This window comes from Theobroma umbraticum, unplaced genomic scaffold (assembly GCF_002168275.2).
Source record: "Theobroma umbraticum cultivar Fairchild unplaced genomic scaffold, ASM216827v3 scaffold_56.0, whole genome shotgun sequence".
Lineage (NCBI taxonomy): Eukaryota > Viridiplantae > Streptophyta > Magnoliopsida > Malvales > Malvaceae > Theobroma > Theobroma umbraticum.
Window position 1 is genome coordinate 12501474 of NW_018397256.1, and position 26153 is coordinate 12527626.

At 38.4% G+C, this 26153-nt stretch overlaps 6 protein-coding genes and 1 pseudogene across 7 annotated transcripts; 3 read left to right on the top strand and 4 right to left on the bottom strand.

Annotated features, from left to right (window-relative positions):
- Positions 1-301: 301 nt before the first annotated feature.
- LOC110410626 (alpha/beta-Hydrolases superfamily protein) lies at positions 302-4738 on the bottom strand. The gene is made up of 10 exons (XM_021420416.2): positions 3977-4738; positions 3548-3728; positions 3067-3200; positions 2857-2969; positions 2159-2282; positions 1895-2050; positions 1337-1489; positions 1154-1233; positions 952-1001; positions 302-851 (listed from the first exon to the last, which is right to left on the bottom strand). Exons 1-10 carry the CDS (start codon positions 4349-4351, stop codon positions 721-723), a joined length of 1497 nt encoding a protein of 498 aa, XP_021276091.1. The 5' UTR covers positions 4352-4738; the 3' UTR covers positions 302-720.
- Positions 4739-6272: 1534 nt separating this feature from the next.
- LOC110410627 (temperature-induced lipocalin-1-like) lies at positions 6273-6984 on the top strand (annotated as a pseudogene).
- Positions 6985-7673: 689 nt separating this feature from the next.
- TIL (temperature-induced lipocalin) lies at positions 7674-9229 on the top strand. Its single transcript, XM_021420679.2, has 2 exons — positions 7674-8256; positions 8562-9229. The coding sequence occupies exons 1-2, from the start codon at positions 7885-7887 to the stop codon at positions 8745-8747; spliced, it is 558 nt and encodes a 185-aa protein (XP_021276354.1). The 5' UTR covers positions 7674-7884; the 3' UTR covers positions 8748-9229.
- Positions 9230-9586: 357 nt separating this feature from the next.
- Positions 9587-13121, bottom strand: YKT61 (SNARE-like superfamily protein). The gene is made up of 6 exons (XM_021420678.2): positions 12715-13121; positions 12238-12335; positions 11576-11680; positions 11356-11421; positions 10298-10384; positions 9587-9901 (listed from the first exon to the last, which is right to left on the bottom strand). Exons 1-6 carry the CDS (start codon positions 12905-12907, stop codon positions 9851-9853), a joined length of 600 nt encoding a protein of 199 aa, XP_021276353.1. The 5' UTR covers positions 12908-13121; the 3' UTR covers positions 9587-9850.
- A 1303-nt stretch (positions 13122-14424) lies between these two features.
- On the top strand, positions 14425-18446 carry SVL4 (SHV3-like 4). 2 transcript variants are annotated; one of them, XM_021420589.2, is made up of 11 exons: positions 14425-14629; positions 14753-14840; positions 14961-15091; positions 15197-15493; positions 15677-15786; positions 15903-16404; positions 16540-16578; positions 16689-16970; positions 17058-17200; positions 17384-17867; positions 17965-18446. In XM_021420589.2, the coding sequence occupies exons 2-11, from the start codon at positions 14791-14793 to the stop codon at positions 18255-18257; spliced, it is 2331 nt and encodes a 776-aa protein (XP_021276264.1). In that variant the 5' UTR covers positions 14425-14629; positions 14753-14790; the 3' UTR covers positions 18258-18446. The 2 variants fall into 2 exon arrangements, with proteins under 2 accessions (XP_021276264.1, XP_021276265.1); XM_021420590.2 differs by lacking the exon at positions 14753-14840.
- Positions 18447-18597: 151 nt separating this feature from the next.
- LOC110410730 (Calcineurin-like metallo-phosphoesterase superfamily protein) lies at positions 18598-23507 on the bottom strand. Its single transcript, XM_021420591.2, has 10 exons — positions 23074-23507; positions 22083-22166; positions 21892-21926; positions 21605-21716; positions 21077-21165; positions 20633-20744; positions 20350-20480; positions 20210-20258; positions 19960-20047; positions 18598-19848 (listed from the first exon to the last, which is right to left on the bottom strand). Exons 1-9 carry the CDS (start codon positions 23383-23385, stop codon positions 19970-19972), a joined length of 1002 nt encoding a protein of 333 aa, XP_021276266.1. The 5' UTR covers positions 23386-23507; the 3' UTR covers positions 18598-19848; positions 19960-19969.
- A 494-nt stretch (positions 23508-24001) lies between these two features.
- ABCI1 (non-intrinsic ABC protein 10) lies at positions 24002-26025 on the bottom strand. Its single transcript, XM_021421980.2, has 2 exons — positions 25459-26025; positions 24002-25328 (listed from the first exon to the last, which is right to left on the bottom strand). Exon 2 carries the CDS (start codon positions 25184-25186, stop codon positions 24497-24499), a length of 690 nt encoding a protein of 229 aa, XP_021277655.1. The 5' UTR covers positions 25187-25328; positions 25459-26025; the 3' UTR covers positions 24002-24496.
- Positions 26026-26153: the final 128 nt, after the last annotated feature.

The window sequence follows — 26153 nt, forward strand, 5'->3', positions numbered from 1 at the left end:
ATTTTCAAAATCTGAGGCGGAGGTGGTATTGACCCACCGTCACTAAAAAGGAAACTTATCCAGGCCCAACAAAAGCCATATGCAAAAACTCAATGTCTGATTCTCAGTGGTCATTAACCTGTCGGTTTTGGGCTTGGGTTGTTATTTTTTCTATTTTAAGAAAAACAATTGTCAGTCTGAAATTGGATAGATTAGTACTTGTGTATCATAGTAACAATTAGTTTGATGAGAGAAGGGTCATATCCGTTTTCTCTCAATAAAATTTGCAGACAAAGTTAATGTGTTAAGATAGATGTCTTCAGTTTCACATTGTCCTTGATAATCATAGTCTCTTTCTAGCAAATTATGAAGCTTTTGGGGAATGACGGGATGGAGGTTGGGAGAGAGTAGAAGGGAACAGCCAACACTCACTTGTGTCGGTGCCATCAGGCCCCAGGAAGGCCATGGCACATAGCTCACAGCTGTTAACTACAATTAGCAATACTTCTAGTCAACCCTCGATCCTGGAAAGGTTGGAATGCAATAGTTTTACAAGGTTTTTCATAAGATTGAGTGGACATGGCTTGGAGACATGAATTGCCTGAATTCTTCATGAGCTTAAAATGAGATGAGCATTTCTGCAATTTAGATGACACATACAGCTTCTGGGAAGGAGAGCTTCAAAACATTGATTGATGCAATTAACCAAGGTTTTACATCAAAACTTCTATCATCAATTTATTATGCATGCCTGACATCTGCATAGTACTCATTTAACCACTTTTGGATGATCTCAACTTCTTGCCTCCTCTGTTCAACAAGCCAGTCAGGGTCATCTTTTGTTGCGGACCGGAAATCAACATGGTGAGCTCCTAAGAAGGAAGAATGAGAGCGTTTCTTAAAGTTCATAACATTGACAAATGTGTCAAAAGAACAATGTAGGACAGAAATATTTTGTCATAATTCACATACCCTTTTCTGTGACAAGAGCAATGATGCTGGCAGATATATTTTTCAGCACGCTGTATGATTCAAATCATGTATCAGTTTCTTTATGACAAAAATCGTAATCTAAGAAGCTAAAGGAACAGTATGTATGGTCACCTGGTAGTCAGCATCTGATCTGTTTTACTGAATCAGAAAGAAAGAAAGGATTTAAAAGAGAACGACTTACCCTCCTCTGCTCCATGGATCCTGCTTTCCATTGGAAAATATGATATTGCTACCAAATCTCTTCAATACTTTATGAATTCTCTGCACAGGCAAGAGACAGTAAGTTCTTTATCTGCATCTTCTCGAAAATGGTATTTTTAAATAGAAGGAATTAAGAAGGAGAAACAAGGTAAAAGAAACTTACTTCGCCACCAAATTCAGTTGTGATCCAGTGTGGCCGAGGCAAAACTCCATATTTCATTTGGCATTGTTCTGCAAACTCTTCATAATCAAAGCCAGATGGAGGAAACATGCTCTCTTTAGAGCAAGTCATTGGTATAACCATCTCTGTGCATGTCTGCATAATCATTTATGCTACAATGCATTAGGGGTGAGTAATCAAACTCTAGTTAAACTGTTATATTATTCCTAAACAGATATTGAATATTTGACATAGTTTGAAACTACTTCCATAAATTAGTGATCACAAAGAACTAGATTAATTAAAGCTCATCAATCATCAGCAGGCTCCAACATGTACACTGATGCGATCTGAAATATAACTACATAGAAAAGGTAGTAGCAAGCGCTAAATTCCGGACAAATTTTGGATCAACAACGGACTACAGGAATACTGCAAATGTTGTGACCATGTCAGCTTTATGATCAATTCCTCAATAGGTCCAGTTACATCTGTCTCCAATCAACTTAATAAGCTTTGAAATTGGTACATTTTGTATTAGATACCAAACAAAATGTTTACCTGCCAGTCCCAACCATGAAGGCCATGTGTATCAACTTCATGTTCTATCTCAAAGCAATTTTCTGCACGAGAATAGTTGTAGTATAAGCTCGCAGCTGCAAAACTGCGACCAAGCTTTGCTGCTCCTGATGGAAATTTATCAATTATCTTGCACATCTGCATGTAAAAAAATGTTAAATGCCAAAAGAAAAAATCAAGAACAGACCTTCGAAAATGTTCAAACTTAGAGCTTGCAACAAACCAGCTCATTTACACAAGTCTTACCTCCTGCACAGGATAAGCAGGTAATGGCTTCAGGAAATTTGCTTCAGTTGGATAATTAACCATGGCTGTGTAAACAAACGCAGTCCATAGCCAATCTCGAGCAGAAGCAGTTGAATGAAGGCTCCTGAACTTTGAAGAAAGAAATATAATTAATTTTCAGGAAGTAAAATACATCATATGAATTGCTTCAAGGCATGAGAAATGTTAAACATGGTTGAAATTGCTGGTCATTAGCTTGGCTGAAGGTAAGAAGAATTTTTATGGAAAAACTGAACTTCATGCACAATTGTACCAATGAAAGTTGATCCACAATGTCCCCAGAGTACTTAAGAAAAATTTTCAGCAGGCTTATTTGGATTTCAGGACTAAATCAAAGCAGGACCCCGAAGAGCAACTCTTCTTATTAAACCCTCAACTTTTAACTGCCTAATCTTGGCTGTGCTAATTCTTGACTCTGTTGACCTCCACCTCCCATTAGTGGTCTCATTACACCTAAATTGCTTCATTATCATATAATTCCTTCTTGGAACGTTTACTAACTGCATAGATCTGATACCTTCTTCCCTTGGGCGGGGGAATTATTCCTACAAATGAAGGCTTACCCATTGCATAATCAAGCCACTTTTAAAACAATCTAAGGATCAGAATTAAACTCCAGAAACCAATTTACTGAGTACAATCCTGTTTTCATGACTCACTTGCAGGTTCTGAAAGCTTTGCTTAGTTCGGCCAAGGCTTCTTTCTGAGTTGACATTGCCTCCAGTTCTTCCCAGCTCCCCTTTATCACTTCATAGCAATTCCAGCTTACATCCTGAATGCCCATGTTAGTTACAGAGGAGAATTGAAGAACAGAAAGAAATTTATAGTTCAAGCACAGATTCATCTCTATGTGAGAACTAAAGATAGACCTTGAAATCCTGAGAAACAGCATCATAGAAGCTTGACCATGGAATTATCTTATCAAACTGTAATATAGGGGCTGAAGAAGCCAATGCACCAATTGCTATATGAGGGTATTTAAGTCTAAACCACGCTGCCAGCACTGCAGAAAGAGAGAAAATTTTCATTAATGACAGGAGATCATAGAAACAGTAAAAAGAAACAGCAATATAACCATTTTTCTGATCAATTCACGTCAAGTACCAGTATACCAGTATCCCACGTTCACACCAGTTACCAATAGATGTTTCACTGATAAAAGATGTTCCTTGAAATTCTTTACTATGATAAACAAGTGCGACTCAACTAGAAGCAAAAGGATGTTCTTTGCTAATTGCTACCAATATGAAAGATAGAAATGCTCTCTTTAATCCATACATCATAGCCATAACATCTTGAAAAAGACTAAGAAAATGAAAGGCTATATGGGGTGGTTTCTGTTGAACTTACTTCCTCCATAAGACCCACCAAAGACCACGACAGGGGATGCTTCAGATGACAGATTCTGCTTCAAGTTCCTTATCAAAACTGCAAAATCAGCCAAGGCTTGCTGTGAATTCAAGAATCCCAACGTTTTCGCTGACTTGTACGATTCCTTCCCAAATGGCATTGACTCCCCATAAAATCTATGCTGAAAAATCCCAACAAAAATACTATGAGTTACAAAAGCAAAGATAGTGTTTTTGAGAAAGACATGGGTTTTAGGATATGTTTTCGGTTTTGGGAAAACACCCACGGAGTTACAATAGACCAGGGTATTTTCTGTGTTTTCAAGAACACCAAGAAACTATTTTTAATGCTGTGAGTTACTCCCAAATAACTTTTTTCTTTTAAAACTAAGATTATGGAATCCCGAGGAAGTGATTTTGCAAACGTTACTTCGATGAAGACAAGTAGAGCTTTGAACTTGGGAGCAATGTCAAGCATGAACCCGGTGTTAGCAGCAAACCACTCAATATCTCCTTCATTTCCAGTGTAGACAAAGATAGGAGCGCCTTTGTGCCAGTAATGACTGTTGATTAGGTACTTTTGGTAGAAAAGTTTGGAGCTCTTGGGCTGGAACGTGAAGTGATCTAAAGTCTGAGGGAAGTAGTGAGCCTTGAATGGAAGCTTTGGTTTTGGAGTCTTGGCTTGTTTGATTAAAGATTGATAGGTAGCTCCAGGGAAAAAGGTTGGTAATGAATTGGCTGGAGTTGTTAGTGTTGCAGAAAAAGTAATGAGGAATAGAAAGAAAAGAGATAGGCTGGAAGCCATTATCTCACAAGAAGTAGAGTGCCGGTTCTGGGCTGCTACTTCCTTGCCTTCAGCCTTCACATGGGTTACATCTTTTGTAAGTTAGAACAGTTGGGGAAAGGTAGAAGTTAAAAAAGATCAGTTCTAGATTCTGTGTACATGGATGGTTATGGACCATGAAGTGCGCTAAACCTTTTTGAGTTGAATAGCACTAAGTTGTCAGCTAACTGACAACTGCCAGCCGAGACTAGAAATAGCAGATTAGCAGGTGACCGGAGAAAATTGTCTTGAATAAGCATCAACCAGATCATAAAAGAACAGACACTAGAAAATACCAAACATGTTATAATTCAGGTAAGGCCAAGAAGAGCAGGATGCCAATTTCTAAATTAAAATAGGGGGTTAAAAACTCCTGGGATAAGGTTGTTGTGGTAGGGAGGGGCCTTGATTCCAAACAATCAAATTATTATCAGTATTTCCCAGTCAGACTTAATGTACAAAACGCTTACTCAATAGATGGACCTTGAAAAGTGTGACTCTCTAATCCTAGAGCAAATGCAACATCTTGGAGACATGAATCCCCACTATTTAGAGAAGTTGGCAAGCTTAATTATCAAAAACAGAAAAAATGTTGGTAGTTTCAGCGTTGACATCAAAAGAGATAGAACTAGAATTGACCCCATGGCCATGAGAGACACTAGCTAGGGTCCAAGAAAAATAATGCATGTGCTTACAGCTTCCAGAGAAAAGATAGAACCTGCCCTTTGCCAATATCTAGATTGTCAGATCAATTCTCTGGCATCAACATTTTTTGTAATTGTTGGTTTTTCTTAAGGACAGCTAGGTGGTATTCAATATTAGGTTCAAGTGACCAAAAACAAGAAGATTAATCATGGTAGGCTATCTGTTTTTATGATACTTCAAACCCAATATAAGACACAATTTCTTTTTCCAGCTAAATAACAGAGAGAAACTTTGAAGTTTGGCAGGAACAATAAATATTACTCCTACTACTATCTGTTTTCAGTATGCTAAAATTCAATAATAGAGTTTCTTTTAGTTGGATGTGATATCAATTCAACTTTCTTGTCTTCAAGAGCTTCAACTTGGGGGGTTCATTACCATTTATAGAGGTTAGATGTTAATCAATTATCAAACCAAAGAACAATGCTGCTTTCAGTTTATTTACATGAATATCATAACATCTACTAGCATTAATTTCTGACTGAGATGCGCCAAAAATATTGAAGACTACATTGCCCCAGGGACCAACCTATTTACTTGACAGTAGTTGTTCAACGGTAAAAGAAAATCTCAGTTGGCCTGCCAACCTTCATTTCTTTCCATCCAATGAAATGAAAACTAAATGCAACACATTATACATGATTAACACATCTTGTCTTTGTTAAAGGACCCATCATTCACTGTTCAAAGGAGATTAGTGGGCAATCATCATGAAAGTTCTTTATCAATTTTGAATTATTGCAGACTCTCAATCAAGCCATTCATATTTTCTTTTGACCTGACTTGGTCATATGCTCCTAGAGAAAGTCTAGCTTGTCTTGCAGCTTGTAAGCAAATATCAATGTCCTGTCGACCTAGCCCGCAATCAAGAAAGTCTCACTAGTCCTGAAATCAAACACCAAGGTCCTATTGTGTCTCACTTCCTTGATTTGTTATTGAAATCTACCTTTAACTTTGGAATGCTATTTTGATCTAGACTAAAAATTGTAAGACTATAACTGTTCCCTTAAACAGAGTCAAAGGCTCCCAGAAGAAATCTGGCGGTTTGATTTGTTTAACCATTCAAAGCATACACATGTTAAGATAGTTACTCTTCCACGTCTAATTTAAGGCTCTCCACTGCACCAGGAGTATCTCTCTTTATTGAAACCTCCCAAAAACCTGACCAAAATCTGTGGTATTTGTAACAAATTGGGCAATGCAAGCGGTGAAGAAACTCAATATCAAAAGGTACATGGGAAGATGGTATGAGATAGCTTCATTCCCATCAAGATTTCAGCCCAAAGATGGGATGAACACAAGGCCTACGTACAGTTTAAATGAAGATGGAACTGTGAATGTGCTCAATGAGACTTGGTCTGGCGGCAAGAGAGCATACATCGAGGGCAGTGCCCACAAGGCAAACCCCTGCAGCAATGAGGCCAAGCTCAAAGTGAAATTCTATGTGCCTCCTTTCTTGCCCATTATTCCAGTTATTGGGGATTATTGGGTTTTATACATTAGTGATGATTACAAGTATGCTTTGGTTGGCCAGCCTAGCAGGCAGTACCTTTGGGTATACCTTTATGACACTCTCTCAAATCTGTGTATATACTAGTATGTTTATGCAATAAAAGATTTTATAGTAGCATTTCCTGAAAAAGGGTGTCGGGCCAATGAGCTGGATTTCACTTTGAGTATTTGATTCTCTTCAGTTATGTTTTGTTGTGTTGCTTTTGTAGATATTATGCAGGCAGAATCATCTTGATGATGAGATATACAACCAGTTGGTACAGAAGGCTGAAGGTGGGGGGTATGATGCTAGCAAGCTGCAGAAGACACGACAAACTGACCCTCCACCAGAGGAAGATAAAACTAGCCCCGAGGACACCAAAGGCATTTGATGGATCAAATCCAACTTTGGGAAGTAGGAATCAGTTACTGATAATCTTGGTCCTAAAAGGTAAGTAGCAATAAAAAAAAAAAAGCTGGAATGATTACGCTCAGATAGGGGTGTGGATCAGCTTTTGTTTTCTTTCTCTTTTAACTTTGTTGAGAAATAAACCCAGCCTTGGAAGAGTTACAGATATCAGTATCATTTGTTAGACATGATTCCATTTGCAGTATTCTTTCAAACAATGGCATTTTGGCACTTGCCTTTTCTGTTAAGATAGGATAGCCCCATAGCCACTAAGAAACAATCTAAGTCCTTCAATCAACTGTACTGCAGCCATTTCGGCAGGACTTGGTCCAGGCCCACTCGAATAACCACAGTCCCCCATGGGCATCCAAGCTGCATCAAATATTGAATGCTTGGGCTTCTAATTGAGCTTCAGCAAGACCTTACAAGCCTGGGCATGGATTGTTATGTATGGTGCATGGACAGTTCTACTTGCTACTTTGTACTATTTGATTGAGTCCTGTAAAAGCCCAAAGAATGCAGCTATCTGTTGCTAGATGGAAAATACCATCAAAATCTTTCCTCTCTCCTGAGGTGAACATTAGCTGAAATCGACTAATTTGACTATTCTACGTCCTTTTCTTCCTCCTTAAGTTTGCTTCTTAGCAATCTCAACATGACCCAAACCTGTTCGCACTTCCCATAGATGGGACGGCCTAGAAGCTTCCATGTGCATCTGGTGGTTACAACCAGACATAAGTACACATGCAAGGCCCTTAGTCCTCCACGTCTCACTTGAGAATCTCCATTGCACCGAACATTTTTTCTTATATTACCTTATCAAGAATCATCAAAAAGCAGATTACGAACCCGTATTAAACCCCAACCAAAATCTCTCCTCTCTCGCGATCTAAAACAGGAACCTGGAACAATGTCCCAGAAAGCAATGGAAGTGGTAAAGAATTTGGACATCAACAGATACATGGGAAGGTGGTACGAGATTGCTTCATTCCCGTCGAGGTTTCAGCCTAGGAGTGGGGTGAACACGAGGGCTACCTACACTCTGAATGAAGATGGAACTGTCCATGTGCTTAATGAGACTTTCACTGATGGCAAAAGAGGGTCTATAGAAGGCACTGCCTACAAGGCTGATCCCAAGAGTGATGAGGCAAAGCTGAAAGTCAAATTCTATGTTCCTCCATTCTTGCCCATCATTCCTGTTGTTGGGGATTACTGGGTTTTGTACATTGATGATGATTATCAGTATGCTCTCATTGGTCAGCCTAGCAGGAAGTATCTCTGGGTATATCTTTTATTCTCTCAATCTCTTTTAAAAGTTTTAACAGTTTAAACCCAGACATAGTCTGAGTGCATACAGGAATGTCAGCTGGAATTATAGAGGATGCTAGCATATTAACCTGAATTCTTAGGATAGATTCTACTCAATTATAGAGGAGAAAAAATTGAGAGGAGAAAGTGCTAATGTAGGACAAGAAATCAACTGACTGTTTCTATTGGGATAATTGTAATTCCTTAACATAGCTCGAGAAATAATTGCTGCGAGCATTGATTGGTTGTCTTGGAAAAATTTTGGTTGTTTTGTTGTAGATTTTATGCAGGCAGACACATATGGATGATGAAATCTACAATCAGCTGGTGCAGAAGGCCAAAGATCAGGGCTATGATGTGAGCACACTGCACAAGACCCCACAAAGTGATACTCCACCAGAAGGAGAGGAGACCCCCAAGGACACCAAAGGAATATGGTGGATCAAATCCATTTTTGGAAAGTAGGACTCAGTATGAATATGACAACCTTATGGTTTAGTATAAATATGCAAATAAAGCATTGGATCAAAACCCAGTTTGTAGCATAGGGCCTGCAGTCGATTCCCATCTTTGTCTTTGTTACATGTAAAGAATAGAGTGTGTGAACTCATCTTATAGCTGTATGCAAGTTTGGCTTGGTGTGTAGGGTGAAGCATGAGGGAAGGATTATAAGACTTGTACGCTATAATTAATCGACTTTGTTGGAATCCAATGATGAACAGTTGCATATCAGGGTGCAGTCTTGAGTCTCGTCCCTTCTCCGATGTGACAGCATGCTTGTCGTTATATCAAATAAAGCAATCGGGAGTCAGGATTAAGCTTCCCTCCTCGCTGAAACCATTTTTGCATTTATGACAGGCGAAATTTCTAGTAGAAAATACATTCATATGCCCATCTGATTCAACCTCATCTACTTCCGAGATATTACACAAGTGCACTTTTCTCCACCCGTGCTCAATCTATGGTGATTTAGACCGTATTTAATGATGTAATCTCTCGAACCATTTGTACAATATCCATCATTTTGGACCCTGTAAATTTCACTGATTAAAATGACATAATTGTATAAGATAAAACATTTCGGGAAATGTGACCCGTGACTTAATGCTTTCAGAATGATGTGTTTGTTCGTGTACGCAAGGCCTGAGCGAAGCAAAAATGTCACCTGATCCGCACACAGCAAGCATTGGACCTTCGAAGGGTCAATCTATTAGCAATAAAGATGGATGGAACAGAAGAAACAGACTTGAGCAAACAGGCCAAAGATAAAGTATACTATTATCATAACAGAAGGACTGCATACATCCAGAAAAACCAAGAAATGAAATCTACTATATGTCGGAAGAGAGTCGTACAAGTAATAAAAATATTTATAATAGGAAAATCTTCTTGTAAACATTTTGGTTTCCCTTCCCTCTTCATACCAGAAAGAGAAAGCCACGGAATTCTCTCAAACAATCAATTGATAAAACCATATAAACAAGTTACAGTCACCATCTTGTCATACATCAGCTTCAGACGCTAGAACAAGTGAATGCCGTCACAGCACAGCCGCTTTCACCACAAGTTTAAAGTATGGTACAACATTGATTGGTTTTCTTAGCCTGCTTGTAGAACATCTGTTTCAATACATCAAAATTAGGTCTGATGTCAGCAACAATATATGGTTGTTCGATCGAGTATGGATGATGATTACTCGGTGAAATAAAATGGATTTCAAAAATTACACTCCATCGGGGATAAGGGTATAATTGTCACAAGCCCACCATTTAAAGAAACAATATGGGTATGCTGACTAGCATAATGATATCAATTTACAGTGTAGTGAAGACAACAAAAAGTCTATCACAGAAAAACAAAAAGGGGGATCAGGACAAAGTAAAACTAACACTAAACTAGACAACTATTAATAAACGTGAAAAAAAGGAAAGAAACATGGGCCTTCCAAAGTACGGCTATATGCATATGTATATTGGTGAATGCATATGGGATTACATGAAGTCTTGCACATGTACCTGAGATGCCGCACTCAGATCCGAACTCTTCTCAACTAAACTGTCCAGCCTCTCACCTCTTGCAAGCACACTGTCAATAGTTTTATGCTGCATCAAAGAAATAATGATTTCTATGAATGCAAGAAGAAAAAATAATCAATCAAATTCTGACACAAACATAATAATTCTTCAACATTTCATCTACAGGTTACACTTTTAAACAGCAAACTTTAACAGAAAAGTACTAGACATGAAGAAAATACAAGGAATGAATTCGGCATAACTAACATAGGTTGCTATTTAAATCATCAGCTAGCCAATATTCGTTAAAAATCCTCAAGTTGAAGAACGAAGTGAAATTGAACACACAGCGTTAGCTGCTTCATGTGCCAATTGCCAAACGTATCAAACAATGACACAATCTGTTGATATATCTGTAATCAATTCCACAAGGAATTACTGCCAGCCATTAGCAATATTTGCAAGTATGAACGAATTTGCACAAACCATATGCAAAGAATGGAAACTGAATTTACTTCAGTTGGCAGTAACAAAAAACCTACGTCTCTTTTCTTAATAGCCACTTGGCAGTTGACATGACAAAAACTTGAGTATTTCATAACATATTTCTCCCCACAATGACAACTAGGCTGTAACTATAGCTCAAACTCATTTTGGCACTTTCCAGTCAACTCTGTGACAACAGAATATGAAACAGGAACAATTTAACAAACCAATAGACTTGCAAATTGTACTCCTATCATCCCACCAAAAAAACACTAAATTAGTTACCACAACATCACTCATAGTTACACAACATCAATTATGACCTTAACTAGTTTGCTATTATAAACAAATCCTTCTATGAAAAGTTATCAGTGTATCACAATATTAAATCAAAAACAATTTCAATCTAAATCATGTGTGTTGTATGTTACACAATCAACAGTCAAAAAAAGTATGAATCATCAACAAAATGATAATTCTAAGGTGAAGATTGCATGGTATAATAGCTCAAAGCTCAAGGGAAAGCACACAAAATCATCAAATCTATGCAACAGCAACGGCGAAATACTTACCAGGATGATTTTAGTTTCATCCAACTCCCTCTGAATTTTCAATAATTTATCTGCCTCTGCAGGGTCCTGAAGATGAAAAAAAGTGTGTTCAAAAAGGCTTTTCAAATATAACTCCTCTATAGCTCCAGTGCATATCCTTTAAAAATAGCTTCTAAGAAAGTATAACTCCACATCCTGAATTAAAACTACAGCTGACATGTAAGAGAAAGAAAACAGATACCTGAAATTTGGTCAAAGCTTCATTCAAATAGGGCCAAGGTTGAGTGCTATCAGCTTGCACAGTCCTCCATGAATCCCCAAAATTTTTCTGATATTCATCTAGAACCTGCCAAAGATTATGCTTTGAAATTTATCAAAGAAACTAAACAAGATACTAGCTAACAGATAAGCTTCTGAAAATCAAAGCGAAGAACAAGGAAAAATAGATACATACCCGATGTGATCGTATGTAAGCCACAGACTCTTGACATCATCTTACAATCTTAATGCATACATAAATACAATATCTTCATCCACCTATCCATCTAGTTATCACTACCAGATGCAAAGAAAAGGGCAACAGAACCTCTATCTATCTATCTATCCACAACATGAAAAGGATAACCATATCCAACACATGTGCCAAGCAACAAGCACAAACATGAGTGCATTACTAGTGAACATCCACAAAAAACTAACAGTGTTTAAAAGAAAATTTACTGTCAGTGATACTTTTGTATAATTTCTTGAAACCCGGGACTAACACAAGAAGCGAGACCCTTTAAATTGTAGTCATACAAGCAATGCAAAACACCAGATATTGCAGTCCACAAGATTAGATGACACTGAAGCATAAAGCAAAATATGAGACAGAGAAAATGGAGTTGCACTTTGTTCCTATACCTGGTTGAGAAGCGAAAAAGCACTTCGAACTGGATAGTGATCATCCATAAATGCCAAGGCACAAAGCCCATTTCTGTTGTAAGCATGTACCTTGTACTCTAAAATTACATCACCAAGCAACAAATTACAATCATAATTCTCATATTCTCATCAAAATCAACTAAAATCATATTCTCAAACCTAGAAAAGTTACGAAATTCACAAAACTAACAGATCACATATACATCTAAGGTCAAACCTTCATTACTCGCAAAAAACACATTCGAATTATGATTTCTTTTACTACTAAAATCACTTTTTTAAACATCAAAATTTCCTCGCAGAACAGATCGAAAAATTCACAATCCAATACAAAAGATCCAAACACGGTCTTAGTAATATAAAAGCCAAGATATTCATAATTAACAGAACAAAATTGAAAAACTCAATCGGGTTGAACCGGAAGGAGAATAATTGGAAAAAAAAAACGGGACGGACCTTCGTGCTGGACGGACTGGCGCTGACCGGGAGGGGTACGTTTGGCGACGGTTCGAGACACAAACACTATAAACTCCTTGACGCTAGACCTTTGGAAGTAACCGAAATGGCTCACATCGGTTGTGTTCGCTAGTATTATCGGATCGGATCCTTCCGGATTGCACTTCAACACCAATAACGACGTGATCTTCATCTTCCTCTTTCTCTCTCAATTCTCCCAAAAAGCAACAATTAACAATAACAAATTTCTATTTCTTTCTCTCTCTCTCTGCGAAAAATTCTTCTTCTTTGTTTGGTTTCGTGTGTAACAGCTCCTGCCTATTAGATTCGCGTGAGGAGAGGAAAGCAACCAAGAAAGAATGGGAATAACCGAATAGGGATCTGGTGTGGTCGCGGCTTTGTTCGGATTCCTTGTAATCGCTTGGCTGGCTCGCATATAATCATGTGCCGACACCAAAAAAAGCCGCTGCTAGAAGTTTGACGGATCAGGACCGTTGATCTATTTGGACCCACTAGAATCTAACGTTATTGGCCGTCCGATTTTCATAATTGTACATTTCAAGCAGGACCCACCCTGTCCTGTTAAAACCCAATCGACTTGTGAAGTTTGGGCTTTTTCGGCCCGCTTGGATGGTAAGCAGGCGAAAGCCCAATGTCTCTCTCTCTTGAATTTAAGGATTATTTTTTTCTTTTTAGATAGAAAAGGAAATTAAATTAAGAGCTTATTATCCCTTTCATTTTTTTTATTATAAATTATGAAAACTATCAAAATCCTATAAAAAATAAATCTGATATTGGGTTAAAAAAAGAGCTATTTCCAAAATATAAATAAATGAATAGAGAGAAAGTCCTTATCAAATTCTCTATAAAAAAAGGTTGCAAGTTGTTGTTAATAGGTAACTGATGAGAAATAACTAGGTTCCAACATAAGATGCCATGTTATTCACTCTTTTAATTATTCAAGATATTTCTTTTTTTTTTTTGGTCAAACAAGATCCTTTATGTTTTGGAGTTATGTTAGAAAACCCATTTATTTTCCCAATTTTTGAAGTTACCAAAATAAGCAAAAACGACCAATTTCCAATACCACATGACCAAACTTTTTTTTTTTTCAAAATTGGGTTCAATTCAGTACAAAATAAAAAAATATTTTTGATGAAATTTTTCATTAAAATTTCATAAAAAATTAGTCAAAAAAAAGTGTTTTTAACGAATTTTTAACAAATTATTTCGTAGGATTAATTGATGTCTAATATCGGTTGCAATTGCATGTCTAATAAACAAAAGAGGAACATTTTACAATTCAACGGATTAGTCTTTCTAAAAGAAAGTAATGATTCCAGTGACATGTGTATACATATCTCATTAGATTTTTAATTGTTTAATTTGAAACAATTATAGATTAAAAATTCGTTACGTTATAAACCGTATGATGTAATTACCATAGTTGAGCTCCAATTCTTTCTTCTAATTTTAAGCCTTGAACATGGAACAGGATGAACAAAACACATCTTAAAAGCAAAACAATAAACAAGGTTTGAGGAAGGGAAGTGGGAGTTTCAAAAAACGGTTAAGCCGTTAGTTGTTTTTGGAGTTGTCCTTTCCCGCTTAAGTCATTTGTTGTCCAAGAAAGCAGGAACAAGAATAGCAAATAACTATGAGCCCCCTTTAATATAAAAGAAGAAGAAAAGAAAAAAAAAAACTGGTCTCTCACTTGAAATAAATTCTGACCAGCTATTAATGCCAAAACAATTTGTGGGGAGTTATTAAAGAACAACTTTAAACCAGTTAATCTCTCTCTGCCTCTCTTTTGTTTTTTTTTTTTTTCCATTACATTCCCTTTGAGAGTTTCTTCCATAGTTTATGTGAAACTTGACAGGGGAATGTTCTTTCCACACATCTAATCAAGGTTCATGTAAGTTCAATTTCCCTTTTTTTTTTTGGTTGGGAGAAAAGGGTAGACAGGATTGTGTGATATATGTTTGATGATGATGTTTCTGTTGCTTAAATGGTTATAAAGAGATTGGGTGTTTATCAGATTCTGGCTTCATGGATTTAAGTGACTTGTGACATCAGATGAAACATGTATCAGGAAAAAGTTCTGACATGAAACTCACAGAGTTGAGGTTATGCACCAGGATCTGAAAAAGAAAATGTTGATTGTTTCAATCAAATGAACCGATATATGAATGGTTCTTTTTTATGTCGATTGGCTGACAAATGATAATCTTGTGAATAAATTGCAGGAATTTTGGAGGAAAAATGATCAGGTGTTTGCTTTTCATTTCCCTGTTGATCCATGCTTCTTTGGCTAAAAAACAAGCTCCTCAGGCCGCTGCGGCTCAGGCTCCTGTCAAGAAATGGCAGACTTTAAGCGGTAACACTATTTCTTTCCCCTCCTCCTTTGATAAACAAATAGACTTGCAAAGTGAACAGAGTGGTGAATTATGATAATCCCTTGTGTTTCCTGTTTGGTCTTCAGGTCAACCACCCCTTGTGATTGCTCGGGGTGGATTATCAGGGCTTTTTCCTGAATCTAGCTCATTTGCAAATGACATGGCCAATCAGTTAAAATCTACGGATGTGGCTTTGTTCTGCAATCTGCAGCTGACAAAAGATGGCATCGGCATTTGCCTCTCAGATATCAGGCTTGACAATTCAACAACCATAGGGATGATCTTCCCAAAAGATTCCAAGACCTACAACATTAATGGACAGCAGGTGAAGGGTTGGTTTGCTGTGGATTACACATCTGATGTAATATTCAACAATGTGTCATGTGAGTCTCAAATCTTCCTACTTTATTAGCAATGTCTTGTTTTTTATTCAATGAAAGAACGGTGAAGAGGGTCAAATTGGTGTGAAGTCACAAATTTATAAGGCTTGAAGATAAGAATTCAATTTTAGTTTTTGGTTTAAACTTCCTGACAACTTCTGCTTTGTCATGTTCTTTCCCTGCCAGTGGTTCAAAGTGTATTGTCTCGAACAAATGCATTTGATGGTCAACTGCCAATATCTACTCTTGAGGATGTCACAGGCGTTAGACCCTCATCGTTTTGGGTGAATGTTCAGGTTTCATATTTCTCTTCAAGCTCCTTTTAACTTTCATTACGACCTTAGAAAGAAAACACCTGAGAGTAACTCAACAGGTGACAGGACCTCCCTGATTGGTCTCTTCTATCTTGCAGTATGACGCTTTCTATACAGAACACAAACTCAGTGTGTCAGGATATCTAGAAAAGGCTATGAGATTTATGGGGATAAACTTCATTTCATCTCCTGAAATTGGTTTCTTGAAGAACATGAACGGAAAAGTGAACAGAGCGAGGACAAAGCTCATCTTCCAGGCCCTTGATCCAGATGTAGTTGAACCCACAACCAAACAAACATACGGTGCAATATTGAAGGATCTTGCAGCCATCAAGACATTTGCATCAGGGATTCTTGTCCCCAAAGGATACATATGGCCCGTTAATACAAACAAATACTTGGGAAATCCTACTACTCTTGTGGCTGATGCTCACAAGCTTGGCCTAGAAGTCTATGCTTCTGGCTTTGCAAATGATATGCCAGCAAGTTACAATTATAGTTATGATCCAACAACTGAATACTTGCAGTTCATCGATAGTCCCCAGTTTTCTGTCGATGGGTTGCTTACAGATTTCTCTCCGACAGCATCAGCAACCATTGGTGAGCTTATCAAATGCTCTAGTGCTGTGCCATTTGTCTCTGTTCACCACAAATCTTATGTAAATATATCAAAGAACAATCATTCAACCAGTGAAACTTGAGATTAACCCCTTCAAATGGTAATTTTTGATGCAGCATGCTTTGCAGCCAATGAAACCACCAAGCCTAAGAAAGGTAAATGCTAATTTTGAATCCTTCAAATAAGTTTTCTTTCTGCAACATTAATGTTTATAGATACTTTAGCACAAAATATAATGTTTTCCTACGATTTTGTTCCTTTACAGGGAAAGCTTTGATCATAACTCACAATGGAGCAAGTGGGATGTATCCTGGTTGTACTGATCTCGCTTATGAGCAAGCAGTAAACGATGGAGCTGACATAATAGACTGCTCAGTCCAAATGTCAAAAGATGGAGTAGCTTTCTGTTTGGATTCAGCCGATCTGACAGGGGATACTACTGCGATGCCTACCTTCATGTCTCGCTCTTCCTCCATACCCGAAGTTCAAAAAGAGAAGGGAATATTTTCATTTGATCTTACATGGAGCGAGATACAAACCTTGAAGCGTAAACTTCTTAAACACGTTGCTACATACAACCATAAATTTTCGATCTTTTAGTACTCCCACTAATGGTATCTCTGTCTTTCTTCAGCTCAAATTGTGAGCCCTTTTGGACAAAATGCTGGCTACCAAAGGAACCCTGAAGCCCAGAACAAGGGTAAATTCATGACACTCGCAGACTTCTTGGAGTTTGCTAAGGCAAAGGCAGTTTCTGGAATCTTGATTAACATAGAAGTAAGAACTCTTAATTTTTCTAACACTCTTGTTCCAACTTCCAACATGCAACTCACATTTCTTCACAAACATAATCATTCACCCGTAGCAGAATCTGTAGAATTTAAGATTTATTTACATCAATCATGCCAGCTTTCATTCTTTACCACTGTCACAAAATCCTAACACTTAATGCCTCTCCAGAATGCTGCTTACCTAGCATCAAAGAAGGGTCTTGACATGGGAGATTCTGTTACCAAAGCCTTAGGTAATGCAACCTTTGACAAACAACAAACTCAACAAGTTTTGGTCCAGTCAGACGACACCTCAGTGTTGTCCAAGTTCCCAGGTGTCCCAGCCTACAAAAGATTGTTACGCATCAAAGAGGAGATAGGTGATGCGCCTAAACTGGCAGTAGATGAAATCAAGAAGTATGCTGATGGAGTTGTTGTCGGAAGACCTTCCCTGATTTCAACTGATAATGGCTTTACCCAGGCTCAAACCAACGTTCTCCAGGAAATGCACGCAGGAAACATCTCAGTATACGTCTTTGTTTTGAGAAATGAGTTCGTCGCCCTTCCATTCGATTTCTATGCGGATCCCATGGTGGAGCTTGCTACCTATGTTGCTGCGCTAGAAGTTGATGGGGTTATAACCGACTTCCCTGGAACTTCCAGTCGATATATGAGTGAGTGCTTCGAATGCTATTTTTGATAACAAGTGATGATTTGATTATATGCAAAGCAACGTAACATGTGCTACAAACTTTGGCTTTGGTGCTGCAGGGAGCCCATGCGTGGATCTCAATGGAGAGATTGCCATCATACCAGCTGAACCTGGTGCGCTGCTTAAGCAAGTTCCTCCCATGGCATTGTCACCAGCAAATCCCCCCAATCCCCCCCTCGAGGTTGCAGATGTTGTTGACCCTCCACTTCCGCCAGTAGCCAATGTGTCATCATCCACAGCAGATTCACCGGGTGCACCTGCACCTTCTTCCAGTGGAATGGCGATTACTGCCAACTTTGGTCTTGGTCTAGCAGCAATTATGGCGCTCAGCTTACTCTCTCTGGGATATTGACCTTTAATGCCTATCAACTCTAGCCACTTTGATTTTTTTTTTTTCTCCTACAGCTTAAAAATTTCATGATATAATTTTCTGTTTGTCATCTTAATATTTCATGGTAATTTGTACTATAGCGAACAGACAACTGGGATAAGTTCTCAAATTCTCATACCACATGAATTTCAATTGAATCTCTGATCCATAGCCTATTCTCCATTTCCTTTTGCTTTTCTTTTAATTAGGTAACCAGTAGCCAATTGCAGTATGTTGGATTGGAAGGGAACTTGAAATCTCCACTATGATAGTAAAATCTTATGGAAATTCATGCTTTAGCTAGATAAATTACAATTCTGCATCACATCAAAATCATCCATCTGTTACAGAATATGCCAGAGTGTACGTCCTCCACCAGGCAGGAAAACGCAACCAAGCAACACCAAGCACAGAACCTGGAGAATTAAAAAAGGAAAATGGGGACATGGGGTTGGGGGAAGGAAGCGAGGCTCAGATTCGCCTTTTATCAGACAGGTAAAGGAACAAAGGCCGGTGGCTGCAACAAAAACGAGAGTTGCCCCGCCAAGCTACGGCCTTTTTTCCTCAAAGCCTGGACTTTCATAAGCAAAAATGAAGTCATCATAGCCTTATCGCATTCGTTTTCAGAGAGAGAGAGAGAGAGAGAGAGAGAGAGAAAAGAAGAAGAAAAAGAATTAGAAAAGAAACAGGCAATGCATTAACTAACGAAGCAGACAATAATGATGGAGGAAAAGAGAGAGAGAGAGAGAGAGAGAGGGTTTCCCTGTGTGTTAGTGTGGAAAAGGGAGCAAGGGCTGTTGCAGATTGAACGTTGGGGAGTGAAATCATAGGCTCCGCTATCAATCAGAGGAGGGGGGCAACCACCCTACAGAAACCATCCACCTCCCTGAGAGCAAAGCCTCATTCTTAAACTAATGAGCCTTGTAACCCTAAAGCCTCACACCCGTCTCTGCTTTTATGTTGCTCCTGTTTTTTGCTCTATTCCACATTTATCCTTCTACTCGTCCTCACAAAACAAGGTGGAAGACAGAAACAAGAGTTGATAATCTAGTCATTTCACCATTTTCTATGGTACATAGGTTGAGTGTTAGAAGCTGTTCTTTTATTGACTTTTCTGCTTCAGAGTCAGATCTCGATTAAAGATTAGTCCTTTTTTTAGTATCAAAATCTCTTCTTTAAAGGAATTAATTTCTGGGAAATGGGGACAGTCAGGTTTGGTATTTGGTCATCAAAGTGAAGGGAAAAAATAACAAAATAACACCTCCACCATGTCTGCAAGAGACTGGTTTCCCATGAAGAAAGAACCCAAAGAAAGGTAGTTCTTAGCCCTCACTTTAACTTTTCCCTCTTCCCTGTAATGGCAAACTGTAACTTAAATTCAGGGTATTTTAATCACTTGGTATGCAACCTGATAGCACTGGACTATGTCTGTTAGGATCATTCAACATATTTAGAAAAGAAGAAGGAGAGAACATTTGATGACAAACAAAATTTGTCATTGCTAATTTACAAGGAGGAACAAGCTGAACAATCACCCCAATAGAGGGTGGAGGTCTCATCAATTGAATGCCAGCTGCATGAAACGTTGAAAAGTTTGGGGTTAACTCACAGAAGATCAAACAAAACTGAAAATTCTGGAAGCAGCTGAACACTGGCTTCAGAGAATTGTTGAATGTGCTCTCACCACTAGACATTTACGTGATCTCTTTGCCCCTTTCTTGGACTACAATTTTGTTCACGACCTTCCCTTCTGAGGTAACAAAGTAGGTCACCTGCCGTAGAATGATGGAATGATGCATCAGTATTCAGTCATTAGATTTAGAGCTTTGGCAAGAACAAAAGCAGGAAGAAGATTTAGTCATCCAATGCATGATTTCAACAATGGAAAATCAAACACCCATAAGTCTCTTCGACATAAACCAAATACAACTTACCATCTCCAGCAAGCTGAGTCTATGGAGAAGAAACCCATTACTCATTTCTCTGAGAAACAAAAAGACAATGAAATTCATTTCATGATGAATATTTGAAACAGAAAACAGAATGACATGAGTAATTTGAACAAACAACTCACTTTCCAACTAGGTATCTTCCATTAGCAGAAGGCGAATGAGAGTTCTCTTCAATCAAACCCGGGTTGCCAATATAAGCAACACTATCTTGAAGGGCATAGCTACAGCAACCTTGCCGGCTTAGGTAAACATTCTAGAAACAAGCACAAGATTAGGAGTCAGTCCAAGCATCAAGATTACTAGCAATGTTATGTTGAAATTATTGGCTTCCAATTGATGTAGATCCCAGAGTTGTTAACTTGGGAATTGGTGTTCACTCTAATACTGAACTTGAAGAAGACTAACCACACCAAACTTCATAAATATTTGGTGTAGAGGCTCATGAATCTGCTTTACAACCATTTGCTCCTCATTCTCTTCACATGCAACCAATGGGTGGAATCCAACAACCATGCGCCTGGTTTCATTAAAAATAAACAACAATCAATGCTAGGGTAGAAATCTTTTAGCATCCAATAATAATGAGCTGAAGCTTAAACAGGAAGCTAGAGGAAAAAAGCAGTACAAGTCATAAAAATATGGACCATTTCTCGGAGTTTTAACTTCTGCAGGCTGGAACAGTTGCCAAAGAGCCAAAAATTCAAGATTTCACTAACAACCACAGGAACTAACCAAATTGAAACTATATTTCAATTTAGATCTTTACAATTATCACTGGGATCAGAAACCTTGTCAATGCTTAAGTTAAGACCTATCCACAACCAGCCAGCAAGATGTAGACTCGTTTACCAGCTACTAATGGTGGTTTCTAGAGTCCTTGTCAGCCAATTTAACAAATTGTCCATCATGCCACTTGATGATCCCACAAGCATTGCATCCTTACAGTTTCAAAATGAAACCAAATTAGAGGAAAGAAGAAAGATTATTAATACAAATGCTTATGCTCACAAGAGAGACAAAAAATAAGTAAATTATTTCTTGACAGTACACTTCAATAAACAGAAACTGTATATTCTACAACTAGATACCAATGGAACACATTCAAATTTCTGAGAGTAGCAACATGACAGAGACATGCTCTAGTACGTAGGGGGCCTCTCACCATGGCAATATCCCTATAGCCATTCTGGAAGGTTTGAAACCAAGACGTATGATAAAAATGCTATGCATTAAACGGTAGCTTAAGCAACTAAGACTGACTACTATATAACTGCCATTCTAAGGGATGGTGCAGGAAGGCTTTTCTTTTTATTCTCATCATACTTGCAGTAAATAAAGAACCATTTTAAAAGCAGGATTTGACAAACAAATATCCACCTGCAATGAAGCAGTGTTCAAACTGACAATATCTAATGTTCTCCCGTTAGGTAATTTGATTTGCTCGAGAAAGCAACCAAGTCCTTCATGTTTAGAAACGCCAGTGGTGTACCTACAAGCATCATTATCCATCACTACTGACTGCTGCAACGCTGACAGATAAATGAAATCATCTTATTCGCTTCATAGAGCATTGGATTTCAAGACATTGCAGCAAAAATGACAACTTCTGCATATGATGCTAATGTATCCAAGTTAGAGACTTGATTGGCAAGAAGATATAATACCAGGGAACATTCAGTAATGGAGAGAGCCTGGTCACCTGCAAAAGATATTTCTAGAGTCATTACTAGCTATGGAAACCAAGCAAAAGACAATTTGTATATTATTTTTCGAAAAGGATTCTGGCTGTATGAATAGAATCTAGTTTATAAAGATTCAATCAGACAAGCAAGATAAAATGCAAAAGAGGTCTTACATTCTGAAGGAGTGGATCACCCTCCCCAAGCTCACTAATGTTCACCACAAACTTTACATCGTAAACTTTCGCCACATTCTCCATCTTTATCAAGAACAAAAACTTTAGTAAATACCAGGAGATACACACTACAAATATTCTGAGGCATCCTCTGACTCCGATTTGATGAAACCATATCAGATAAACAGAGCAAAGGTAGGAAACCAATGACAATGAGCTAACGACAATCAAGCAAATAGAATTGGAAATCAAGATGAAAGAATTAAAGGTAATCTTATTTTGCTAAAAGAAGAAAGCCTTAAACCCCACCCCACCGATTCAGTATCAGTATCCTGTTAGACTAATTCAGCTTAGTTACTGTAAAATTCTCTTTTCCATAGCCATATCAGCATATAATAAGCCAAAATATTCGTTTTGTGTTCATCCCATTACAACAATCATCAACTCCATTATCACAGGAAGTAAATGGCAGTGCTGGATTGTGTCGAAAGGAAAAGTTATGGATGGTAGAGTGACTTTCCAACATATCGAGTGAGATGGGAACGCATTTTTAGACATTCTAGACAAACACGGTGTTGATTGAGAGTCTATGTTCACAGCATGGTGGTCGCTTTCACTAGCAATTTTCTTTATGAATACTTTTACTTCACAATGTTTTGATATTGTAAAGCTTAGCCTAGGATTGTGGTAGTCTTCATACCAGATATGTTTTATTCGCTGGTGTTATGTATGCGTACACCAGTTATACTCTGGTTGTAGTTGGAACAGTTTACTGTACCCTTACTGCCTTGGGCAGCATTTTAATGAAAATACCCTACTAGCTGAGCGCAAAAAAAAAAAAAAGGAATAAACAATTAATCCATGCCCATACCCAAACAAAAAATAGACCAAGAAAAAGGTAAACGATATCAAAATTCTCCAAGGAATACAAAATTCGAAGTGACAACAAAATAAAAAAAAAAAAAAAGAAGAACGAAACAGAGAGACGGACCAGTTTGAGAAGATGGTTCTGTTCTTTAAGTGGTCTAAAGCCTCCTCTAACACTGATAAAGTACAGGTCAGGCGGCCTACTATTATCGTTGAAAACCAACTTTTGAGGCCGACCCAAGTTGATAACTATGTAGAGAGCAAAGCAAAGAGAGAGCTGAGTAGCCAAAGTACAAAGCCAAGATGTTGATCTCCTCATCTCTGGGCGCTGCAAATTTGTTTCCTTGATAGATCTATTACTTCTAAGCATGGGACCCCTGTCCGAGATCCAGACGGCCAATTTTGTTTCAGCTAGATTGTTGATAAGCCTCCACATGGTTACTTCACTGGCATGGGGACCATGTGGCTGTCCTAAGAAATGACAGTCAATTCTAGTTTCTTGTCTCGACAAGGAAACTTTAATTGACAGATAGATTCATTGTCCTTTCGGATCGGAAATAAGTTTGGGTTGGTATCATGTGGCATAATATTGGATCCTAAAAATTTCTTATTTTCTCTGTATTATGAACTTTAAAAACCTCAATGAAATTCCCTTCTTTTTTTATTTTTTTTGTTATTTCTAGTTTATAGCAATGGACTTCTTTCAAGGGATGGAATCGAAAAAGGAGGCTTGATTCTGCTAAACTAAAACCTGGCCAACTCGGATGCCATTTTTCCACTCACTACTTGGATGGGAGTCACTTGAGCATTCAACCCGACTACAATATGCGCCCTGCTTTTCTGTCCCTTGGCAAATTGTGTTGTAACCTTTTACGACTGGTTTATTAGGTAAGTGGTGGGACATTTAAGACAGGGTTTCTAGCCAACCATGTTATTCGGATTTGAATATTTGAGCCATCAATCACAAAATGTTAATTCTATTGATAAGTGGTGGGACATTTAAGACGGTTTCTAGCCAACCATGTTATTCGGATTTGAATATTTGAGCCATCAATCACAAAATGTTAATTCTATTGCTGAAAAAGATGAGTGGAAACAGCAGATTGCAGAGGAGAAACATAGCCAGAAAACAATCAGAGTTCAATCGGCGAGCAGGCCAGAAGCTGATTTCAGGCTATGAAATAGATTACAAGTTCAAAGATCATCGACCCACCACACACAAGGCTCTGTTAAAGCTGTCTCAATGAGGGTCTCCTCTCCTCATGAAGCATTGAGACCCATAGTTCAAACAAAATACTAAATCAGAAAGCTCAGTGCCCCCAAGCGCACCTGTGTTATGTCTTGGTCTCTGTGTAGACCTATATTTCTTGCTAGATTGTAGTGAATGGATGGCTTCCTAACTAGATCATTCCGGATTCCGTGTCGAGCAGTATCACTGTAGTAATGGCTTTAGCACAAGGAAAAGTTTCTCCAAGACATGAAGAATCACCAAATATGGGAAAAAATTGGCCAAACTTGTCAGGCAATAGGAATTTTAACTGGTCAGCTTATGCAATGTCTGAACGATCAAGCATATCTACCAAAGTCATCCTTCTAGGGAACCTTGGTGGCAACCTCAAATTCATGGCATCTTCAATCTGAATTGGGAGATGTGTCGCAACAATTACAATCCCACCCTTCTTTCTATGCTCTGCAATAATGTATTCCAGCAACCTCACCCCTTCATCATCTAATGCAACTGAAGGCTCATCTAGCAGCCAAATCGGCCGATCAATGGCAAGCAACCTTGCCAACTGGAGCCTCTTTCGCTGGCCCATTGAAAGCATTCTTGCCTTCTCTTTTGCTAATCTTCCAAGGCCCATCAACTCCAGAGCAGGCAATGACTTACCATGCTTACCTTCAAGAAGCTCAAACCACTGAACGTTGTCAAGGACGGTAAACTTTTCTTTTACAGCATCCTTGAGGGAAAGCCAATTTAGTTGAAGCTTGTACTGGTGGAATATGCCCGATTGAGTAATGTCATGACCGTTCCAAAGGATCTGACCAGCTGAAGGTCGGGAGAATCCTGCTAACATACGTAGGAAAGTGGTCTTGCCGGAGCCATTGCTGCCTGTCAACATAAGTGCTCCACCATCATGAACAGAGACATTCACATGTCGCAAGATTTGTTGGGCATTTCTCATGCAAGAGACATCATTGAGAAGGATTCTAGGGAGTGGGGGCTTCCGCAGAGACATTGAAGTTACAGAAGAAGAATATAATCCTCAGGTTTGGGATTCCGCAATAGAACTGCAAACTGTAGGACTTTGTGCAACAACACAAACCAATGAAGATTTCACAAGAGACTCTGGTTGAGAGCAACAGACAGAACTCCTAATACTGTGGAAAAGGAAAATAACTCATTTTAGATGCTAAATAAGAAATGCCATGGTTTTCAGAGTAAACGAAAACAGCCCAAAGTTTTCACTATCTTCAATGCTGAAACTGACTTATAAGATGAAAAACAAACCTCCCAGAATCTTGAATTTAGCGGGAAATAAGATCAAACACTTAAAATGCAATCCCCTTTCACCAGGTTGGGACTAGAGAACACAGGTTGAAACCCAAGGAAAACAAACAATTGCCTGAATTAAGAAAAGCATAACGAATCCAATCTGTCCTGTCAACAGACAATCACAGAAACAAAGATCCCGTTGATTAAAACTACGTATCGATTTAGACTGCTGAGAGTAATTTCGTAGAAGCCAATGCAAAATGAAACTTTTCTGCTCAATGCATAGCACTAACAGCAGCCAATCAAAGCAAAAAGAGAAAGAAAAATCACACTAGTGTTCATGTAAGTTAACTTAGGGGATTAAAGAGAGATGGAGGAAACTTGACCGGTTTCTCTCCTCTCAGAAAGATGTTCCGTGCCGCCGCGGTGCCTCACTTGCTGCTGCTAAACTAAGCCTTTAACACTTCAGCTGGGCTGGGCTTTCAAAACCCAAATTGGTTTCGGTCTTTTGCTTTGCTCGGATCATCATTCAGAAACCCACGTTTTCCAATCCACTCAACTTCACTTCATCTGCACTGGGCCAACTGAACCCAAATTTGTTTTTCCTTTAAACACCAATTGCTCGGTAAGATCAACAAGTTCATGTACGCTGACATTTGTGATTTTGTTTGTTGTTTACATTTGAATAGCAAGATTGAAGGAGCACTTCC

What these genes read in the sequence shown, in the direction of transcription:
- LOC110410730 (XM_021420591.2), bottom strand. Translation starts at nt 23,385, where the DNA reads ATGTGGAGGCTTATCAACAATCTAGCTGAAACAAAATTGGCCGTCTGG. An exon ending in TGAACACTGCTTCATTGCAG is followed by an intron (nt 21,166 to 21,604) that starts GTGGATATTTGT and finishes TGAAACTGTAAG; the next exon opens with GATGCAATGCTTGTGGGATC. An exon ending in GACTCAGCTTGCTGGAGATG is followed by an intron (nt 20,048 to 20,209) that starts GTAAGTTGTATT and finishes ATTCTACGGCAG; the next exon opens with GTGACCTACTTTGTTACCTC.
- TIL (XM_021420679.2), top strand. Translation starts at nt 7,885, where the DNA reads ATGTCCCAGAAAGCAATGGAAGTGGTAAAGAATTTGGACATCAACAGA. An exon ending in CTAGCAGGAAGTATCTCTGG is followed by an intron (nt 8,257 to 8,561) that starts GTATATCTTTTA and finishes GTTTTGTTGTAG; the next exon opens with ATTTTATGCAGGCAGACACA.
- SVL4 (XM_021420589.2), top strand. Translation starts at nt 14,791, where the DNA reads ATGAAACATGTATCAGGAAAAAGTTCTGACATGAAACTCACAGAGTTG. An exon ending in GAAATGGCAGACTTTAAGCG is followed by an intron (nt 15,092 to 15,196) that starts GTAACACTATTT and finishes TTTGGTCTTCAG; the next exon opens with GTCAACCACCCCTTGTGATT. An exon ending in AACTTCCAGTCGATATATGA is followed by an intron (nt 17,868 to 17,964) that starts GTGAGTGCTTCG and finishes TTGGTGCTGCAG; the next exon opens with GGAGCCCATGCGTGGATCTC.
- LOC110410626 (XM_021420416.2), bottom strand. Translation starts at nt 4,351, where the DNA reads ATGGCTTCCAGCCTATCTCTTTTCTTTCTATTCCTCATTACTTTTTCT. An exon ending in TGGTGGGTCTTATGGAGGAA is followed by an intron (nt 3,201 to 3,547) that starts GTAAGTTCAACA and finishes CTCTTTCTGCAG; the next exon opens with TGCTGGCAGCGTGGTTTAGA. An exon ending in TGCTCTTGTCACAGAAAAGG is followed by an intron (nt 852 to 951) that starts GTATGTGAATTA and finishes CTTCCTTCTTAG; the next exon opens with GAGCTCACCATGTTGATTTC.
- ABCI1 (XM_021421980.2), bottom strand. Translation starts at nt 25,186, where the DNA reads ATGTCTCTGCGGAAGCCCCCACTCCCTAGAATCCTTCTCAATGATGTC.
- YKT61 (XM_021420678.2), bottom strand. Translation starts at nt 12,907, where the DNA reads ATGAAGATCACGTCGTTATTGGTGTTGAAGTGCAATCCGGAAGGATCC. An exon ending in AAGCTTTGACCAAATTTCAG is followed by an intron (nt 11,422 to 11,575) that starts GTATCTGTTTTC and finishes TTTCATCTTCAG; the next exon opens with GACCCTGCAGAGGCAGATAA. An exon ending in ATCTGAGTGCGGCATCTCAG is followed by an intron (nt 9,902 to 10,297) that starts GTACATGTGCAA and finishes GTATTGAAACAG; the next exon opens with ATGTTCTACAAGCAGGCTAA.